Consider the following 8,560-nt stretch of genomic DNA (forward strand, 5'->3'; position numbering starts at 1 on the left):
CGCTCACTAAGTCCTCCATGGCGTTCCAGATATTCGTGCAAGCGGTTGACCATGATAGACTCAAGGGTTTTCCCGAGTTCATCCAACAAGCATATTGGTCGGTACGCTGTTGGATCCTGCGGTTGTTTTCCTGGTTTAGGAAGCAGGACCAGATCTTGCTTTTTCCAAGGGCTTGGAAAAACTCCTTCTTCCAGACATTTTGTAAACAAGTTTGCGAATACATTTGGATCAGCTTTAATTGCTGCAATGACAGCAACACTAGGAATGCCGTCTGGGCCAGGTGCCTTGTTGTTCTTCATACGCTTCATAGCAGCATTTATCTCATTGACTGTGACCTGAGGTATTGTAACCAATCGAGGTCGGGGATCAAAGAAAAACTCCCTGTCGTCCATCGAAGGAAATAGCGTAGTAACTATACGTTCAATTACCAGCGGATCCATAGATTGAGGTTCTTTATTGCCCCGAATCGAGCACATTACCACCTTATAGGCATTCCCCTAGGGGTCAGCTTCAGCACTCTGGCTTAATGTCCTGAAAGGGCGCTGCGTGCGCTGCTTAATCTCCTTCTTCAAAGCCTTGCGGCATTCTACGTAATTGTCGTGAAGCTGTTGCCAATTTCCGCTGTTACGGTTTCTTTGAGCGACGCGCCTTGCTCTGTTGCAGTCGCCTCTTAAACGTGCGATCTCTTCAGTCCACCAATAGGCTGGTTTTCTAGCTGGTCTACATGACGCTCGGGGCATTGCCGCGTCGCACGCTGCAATTAGTTTGGAGGTCACCGCCTGCGCCATGCTAGCAGCAGACTCTGGGTACTCCACGTTATCGCTCCAGACTAGTTTGAAGATATCCTCATCGAAGAGTCGATGTTTCCATCTACGTTTTAAGCAGACATTTCTACTACGCACTGGTGGTGTGCAGAGTTCGACGATAATTGCGCGATGATCGCTATGCAAATAGATGTCTCCAACTGACCATTTCATACTTTGTGCTATCGTGTCGTGAGCAAATGTCAAGTCGATGGCAGACCGATTCCGGCCTGCTTCGAATGTATGTTCGCCAGTGTTCAGAAGCACAACATCTAGTTGAGAGAACCATTCCATGAGCACTTTTCCTCTAGCGTTGGTGTGATTGCTACCCCAGGAAGTAGACCAAGCGTTGAAGTCGCCAGCCAGGATAAGCGGAGACTTGCCCCTGGCTTCTGTCACGATTTCGGAGAGTAGCTGCTCAAATTCCTGTAAGTCCAGACTAGGAGGAGCATAACAAGAGAACAAAAATATCTCATCTACCTTGACCCAGGTAAAAAAACGTCGGCTGACTGTAGTAGAGCATTGAAAGGCCCTGCCATTTGCGGACCATATTGCTGCTTTACCGGAGGAGTCTGAAATCCACGAGGAGTTTCCTACATCATGATATTGTTCACACAGTAGAGCTATATCCATATTTCGCTCGTAAGCCGATTGGAAAAGCAGGTCCTGTGCCGTCCTGCAGTGATTCAGATTGATTTGCACAATCCTCATTTGCGCACTTTGTCTACCGCCTTCTTGAACTCCGGACAGCGAGCGTTTCCAACAGCGTGCTTGCCTCCACATAGAATACATTTGCTGTCCTTGCTACATGCAGCAGCAAAATGGCCTTCCTCACCACATCTTCGGCAAGACTTACTACGATCTTCCGGGAATTTACAGTTTGCAGCTATGTGACCAAAACGCCAGCATTTTATACAGCGTTTCGGCTCCACACATTCCATGATTCGGCAGATTGACCAGCCGATGCGAATTTTCCCAGTGTTTAGCAATTTATCGGCATCTGACGCCGCGAGCTTTACGAACGCTATTTGTAAGCCCCGTTGCTTACCGCCCACCATACGGACATTGCCTTTCTCCAAGTTATTTATGCCACTTCCCAGACGAAGAGCTTCGCAAATCTCTTGTTCAGACGTGATTTCATCCAGGTCTTTGATCACCACCGTCTTGCTGTGAGTCAGTGCTGCCACACGTACTGAGTCACCAAGCACGCTAATCACTGCTGATTGAAAGCCCACCGTGTTACTTTCTGAAGCCTTTTTAAGCTCTAGCAGCAATTCATTTTTGGCGGTCCTGCGCACGCGCTTGACCGAGTTGCCGAGGTCCTTAAGCGATTTGTCCATTCTTATGGTCCTAAGGATATCCGCGTAACTTTTCTCCGCAGTAGATGCGATGATGATTGCATCTGGCTTGGACCGCAAGCGCTGCTTCTTTTTTGTTTCGACCTTTTTCCACTCCTGTGTTTTATTAATTTTTTTTATCTGAGAGTGCGTTTCGATTTTTTTAACAGATACGGGGTGCGTGGCGGTCGTGTCATCCATTATTCTTGCTGTTAAGCCTTCCGCCTTTTTTTTGTATTTTCTTTGGCGTTTTTTCCCTGTTTGCCCAGCAGGAGTGTCTTGTGTAGGCGAATCGGTTTTCTGGAGCCTCCTGGCATCTATTGCTAGATTCTGGAGTCTCAACCAGGGGGAGGTTTGGGAGCAACAGTCTGCCACTTTGTCTTGGAATTCGATCGCTGCCACTTCGTAAAGAAGTTTGATGCCGTCGATCACATCTCTCATCAGTTGATGGATGGCTCTGCGCCTCTTTCCATCCGAATGCGTCTCATTTACCATTTCAATGAGAGATCGGATCTTACTTCCCAGGCTAAGGAAGGCATTTTCCGGAGTCTTTATAGACCCCTGACACGTTGGTATTGCTGCCCCTTGGGGAAAGCACGTTTTAGAGACGATAGGCACAGTCCCCGGTGTGGTAACCGCCGTGCGCGCACCTACGTCCATGCTGTCAGCGTGATTGGGCACGCTATCAGCATCCTTCTCCTCCATAATTGTTTTTGTTGTTTTATGTTTTATTATTTCTGTATTCATTTTGTTGGGTCCCCACTCGAGTTCGTTGTCGTTCATTGAATGTGCAGTCACCTTTATGATCCCATGGTTGTCTTTGCATGCAGGGAGTTCCATGCGAGGGTTGATGTACCTCCTTATGAGAGTGTACGTTCAGAGCCGGATCAGTGCTAGTCAGGAGTATACTCAACTGAGCCTGCACCACCAAATTAACAGTGTCAGTGTTGGAGCGTTTCTCGAGGCCTGCCAGGGTTTTAATGGGACGGGGGCAAGAATGCCATTAACCCAGAAGCCATTTCCTTAGAGATTCACTTCTAAGTACTCAGGTTCCAGAATGGCACCCTCACCAGCCCAAGAGTAATTAATTTCTACCAAATTCATATCTTCCAGTATGCCATAATCAGGATCTTACTGGGCTCGTACCTGATGGGTGTTTGAACCCTAAAATCATAACTATTATGCACTGCTTGTCTGTCTTAGCATGCATTCTTCCTCTTTCATACCTAACCTGTTAAACATGAAAGGACTCCATCGTTGTTGCATCCGCCTTTTCTTAGGACAGTGCACACGGCTGCATCCCTCGATGGTGCACAGCTGTTTAGTCACTCTCTGCGCACTTGGATGACCCTCGTTGCCATCCCGGGATGGAGGACGCTTATTTAGAGCCGGCGTCTACTCGGCTCAGCTCAGGGGCTTCTCAGGGATTTTGTGACCTTTTCAGCCACACCCTCCGACGCCTGGCTGGATTTTAGTCGCCTCTTACGACAGGCATACCTTACCGCGGGAATATTCTAACCCCTATCCCGCAGGGTGTGTGTGTGCACCCAAGGGTGGAAAAAAATTACAGGAACTTCACAATTTTGTTTGAAATAGAAAATATTATTTTGTTGCAAATTTTGAAAAAATTGATATTTGCGTTCGTTGGGATCGTAACTTATGTTTAAAATTGCATAAATTAACAAATATTTAAAATAATTATTTTTGTTAAGTAATGTTAACTAAAAATTATAACTGTCTTAACCTTATTTGTATTTTAACTTAAAATATTAGTTTTTTGTATATTACTTTGTGCATTTTTAAATGCAAATATAGTAAGTGAACTTAAAGTATTTGTTTGGAAAGTTTTGCACCAGTTTAAAAGAAATAAAAACATATTTTAGGAAGATTTTTTTATGCCCAAAAAATATGTATTTACATAGGTAGAGTGTCTAACTTTTATTAAAAAACACGAAAGATTAGGAAAATATTTTTTTTGAACAGGTAGCAGGTATTGGTATTGGTGTATTTGTTTAATAAATTTTGCAACAGTTTAAAAAAGATAATACGGCAGGGCCACAAATAGATATTTTTCTTCTCCAGAAATATGTATTCACTTAGGTAGAATATCTAACATTCATTAAAAAACGCGAAAGATTAGGAAAATATTTTCTTGAACAGGTATCAGGATTTTAACGCCCTTTCTACTGTGCTAAGTAAGCAGAGATATAATTTAAGTGAAAAAATATTTCAGCAATGTTATTAATAAGATTAAATGAAAATTTATTTCAAAAAATATGTAATAAAAATTATATATTTTTTAATAAGAAATTAAGATATTAAATTATTAAATTATTTCAATAACTTCGTTAAATTTAAGCTGTAATTAAAGATAAAAAATTAAGTGAAATCTAATAACAAAATTAATTTATGTTGTTGTAAAAAATATTTCATTTGCTTTTCATAACCTTACTAACGAATCTTAGTGTATAACTTATGTACTATTAAATAAAATTTTATGAAGTAGTCCAAAATTGATATATTTAATTTTTTCAAAGTACGATCCGTAGAATCGATCCTCTTTACTTATAACATTTCGAAACAAATACTCTTTCTCTATTAAATTCATGTACCTATTTAATATAACAAAGTTTTCAAGTACATTGTGAAATTAACTTTATTTGCATGTTTTAAATTAATAAACCTTAAAATAATAAGTAATATAAGCAATAAATGTAAATCTAATAATAAATTCAAAATTAAAATATAAATACAAAATCATTTCTTCAATAAAATATTTCGTATTAAGACCAAAATTAATACAAATCAGTTTTCCGTACTATTTTGCTGCGATATTTGTCATAATATTGTGCGCTTTTAAATCATCATTTCACACAAATGTGCAGAGACATTTCGTCTCCGCAGCTGCAAACTGTAAATTCCCGGAAGATAGTAGTAAGTCTTGCCGAAGATGTGGTGAGGAAGCCCATTTTGCTGCTGCATGCAGCAAGGACAGCAAATGTATTCTATGTGGAGGCAAGCACGCTGTTGGAAACGCTCGCTGTCCAGAGTTCAAGAAGGCGGTAGACAAAGTGCGCAAATGAGGATTGTGCAAATCAATCTGAATCACTGCAGGACGGCACAGGACCTGCTTTCCCAATCGGCTTACGAGCGAAATATGGATATAGCTCTACTGTGTGAACAATATCATGATGTAGGAAACTCGTCGTGGCTTTCAGACTCCTCCGGTAAAGCAGCAATATGGAGCGCAAATGGTAGGGCCTTTCAATGCTCTACTACAGTCAGCCGACGTTTTTTTACCTGGGTCAAGGTAGATGGGATATTTTTGTTCTCTTGTTATGCTCCTCCTAGTCTGGACTTACAGGAATTTGAGCAGCTACTCTCTGAAATCGTGACAGAAGCCAGGGGCAAGTCTCCGCTTATCCTGGCCGGCGACTTTAACGCTTGGTCTACTTTCTGGGGTAGCAATCACACCAACGCTAGAGGAAGAGTGCTCATGGAATGGTTCTCTCAACTAGATGTTGTGCTTCTGAACACTGGCGAACATACATTCGAAGCAGGCCGGAATCGGTTTGCCATCGACTTGACATTTGCTCACGACACGATAGCACAAAGTATGAAATGGTCAGTTGGAGACATCTATTTGCATAGCGATCATCGCGCAATTATCGTCGAACTCTGCACACCACCAGTGCGTAGTAGAAATGTCTGCTTGAAACGTAGATGGAAACATCGACTCTTCGATGAGGATATCTTCAAACTGGTCTGGAGCGATAACGTGGAGTACCCAGAGTCTGCTGCTAGCATGGCGCAGGCGGTGATCTCCAAATTAATTGCAGCGTGCGACGCGGCAATGCCCCGTGCGTCATGTAGACCAGCTAGAAAACCAGCCTATTGGTGGACTGAAGAGATCGCTCGTTTAAGAGGCGACTGCATCAGAGCAAGGCGCGTCGCTCAACGAAACCGTAACTGCGCAAATTGGCAACAGTTTCACGACAACTACGTAAAATGCCGCAAGGCTTTGAAGAAGGAGATTAAGCAGAGCAAGCAGCGCTCTTTTAGGGAATCATGTCAGAGTGCTGAAGCTGACCCCTGGGGGAATGCCTATAAGGTGGTAATGTGCTCGATTCGGGGCAATAGAGCACCCCAACCTATGGATCCGCTGGTAATTGACCGTATAGTTACTACGCTATTTCCTTCGATGGACGACAGGTGGTTTTCCTTTGATCCCCGACCTCGATTGGTTACAATACCTCAGGTCACAGCCAATGAGATAAATGCTGCTATGAAGCGTATGAAGAACAACAAGGCTCCTGGCCCAGACGGCATCCCTAGTGTTGCTGTCATTGCAGCAATTAAAGCTGATCCAAATGTATTCGCAAACTTGTTTACACAATGTCTGGAGGAAAGAGTTTTTCCAAGCCCTTGGAAAAAGCAAGATCTGGTCCTGCTTCCTAAACCAGGAAAACAACCGCAGGATCCAACAGCGTACCGACCAATATGCTTGTTGGATGAACTCGGGAAAACCCTTGAGTCTATCATGGTCAACCGCTTGCACGAATATCTGGAACGCCATGGAGGACTTAGTGAGCGGCAATTCGGTTTCCGAAGAGGCAAGTCTACGCTTCACGCCATTGACATACTCGTCAAAATAGCCCGCGCGGCCACTAGCGGAGAACGATGGAAAGGAGGTACCAAAGAGTACTGTGCGGTGGTGACGCTAGATGTCAAAAACGCTTTCAACACAGCTAATTGGTGTACAACTACTGTAGTGGTAGATGGCTTCAGGTCCAGACTGACGATGGAATCAAGCAGTACACGGTTACTTGTGGTGTTCCGCAAGGCTCTGTACTTGGTCCTGCATTGTGGAATGCGATGTACGATGGTGTACTAAAAGTCATCCTTCCAGAGAATTGCACAAGCGTGGCCTACGCTGATGACCTTGCAATCGTTGTCGTTGCGAAAACGATAGAGGAAATCACGGAGCGGTGCTCAGCAGCTGTTGACAAGGTAACCAGTTGGCTTTGTGAAAACGGACTGAAACTGGCGGTTCAAAAAACGGAAGCTGTGCTACTCAGTACTCGGGAAGTAACGGGAAGTCTTCTCGTTTCAAGCGGTGGTTTCGAAATTACATCGAAGTCATCCCTGCGGTACCTGGGTGTTCTCATAAATACCAGGATTACTTTTAGAGACCATCTAAGGGCGGTAAATGAGAAGGCGGCCAAAGTCACTGTTGCTCTGTCACGACTCTTGGCAAACACCTCGGGTATACGATCCACCAATCGTAAACTCCTGGCAAAAGTCACCAGCTCGGTAATATTGCATGCAGCTCCCATCTGGGCTTCTGCTATGCGAACGAGATCATACGCTGCAGGCGCAAAAAGCACGTACCGGCTAAGCGCGCTACGTGTAATCAGTGCTTTCCGCACTGTATCGGACAATGCTGCATGTGTTATAGCAGGCATGCCGCCGCTTGATCTGTTGGCCTACGAACTTCGAGATATCTGGCACAGTAGATTGCCGAAGGATGAGGCACGAAACATTTCCATGATTACATGGCAACAACGGTGGAAAGACTCGATGAAAGGGAGATGGACATATACCCTGATCCCAAATCTTGATGTGTGGGTACACAGGACGCATGGTGAGGTAGATTTCCATCTCACTCAGATCCTAACCGGACATGGAGTCTTTAAACAGTACCTTCATCGTTTCAAACACGAAGAAGATCAGTTTTGTCCTAGCTGTGAAGGGGTCGCGGAGGATGCAAGCCACGTTCTTTTCTCTTGTCCACGTTTTAATGAAGTCAGAGCAGAGATAAGTGAGGCTATGGGCGAGCCTATTTGCCCGGGAAATTTAATTTTGAAAATGCTTAACTCGCCGGATATTTGGCGATTGATATCGACCACTGCTGCTAGGATCATGACTCAACTTAGAGCCATTGAACGACGTCGTGCCAGCGAACGCGCCACAACTGAGGTCTCACCTCAAGAAATAGGACAGTTACGAACTCAGGACGCCTTTCTGACGTAATACCTAACGGTAGTTCCAGGAGGGAATCTCCGTCCGGACATAAGGACATGTTTTTAGCGGATTAAAGTTTCGCACTGACTTAGGCTTTCGATGCTTTTGAGTCCTCGTTAAAAAAAAAAAAAAAAAAAAATTTCGTCTCCGCACATTTGGGTGCATTTTTATTTTCAAGTCTGCACACAAAATGTGCTCCTCGTTTTCTTTTCTGCACACGTTGTGTGCGAGGGCAAGCTGGCTGCCTCACACACAATGTGCTGGGCGAAATAACTTCGGCACAAACACCGTATGTGCGTGCGAGTTTTATTTCACTCCACCACATTCGTGTGAAATGTGCGTTGTGTTTGTGCACACAATATGTTTTTTTTTTTTTTTTTCCATTAGGGGGGGAAT

At 44.0% G+C, this 8,560-nt stretch overlaps 1 protein-coding gene across 1 annotated transcript; it reads right to left on the bottom strand.

The window, feature by feature from the left end:
- Nucleotides 1-1,510: 1,510 nt before the first annotated feature.
- Nucleotides 1,511-2,143, bottom strand: LOC119663922 (cellular nucleic acid-binding protein-like). The gene has a single exon (XM_038073513.1). The coding sequence runs from the start codon at nt 2,141-2,143 to the stop codon at nt 1,511-1,513; it is 633 nt and encodes a 210-aa protein (XP_037929441.1).
- Nucleotides 2,144-8,560: the final 6,417 nt, after the last annotated feature.

Source organism: Teleopsis dalmanni, chromosome 1 (assembly GCF_002237135.1).
Source record: "Teleopsis dalmanni isolate 2A chromosome 1, ASM223713v2, whole genome shotgun sequence".
Taxonomy (NCBI): Eukaryota; Metazoa; Arthropoda; class Insecta; order Diptera; family Diopsidae; genus Teleopsis; species Teleopsis dalmanni.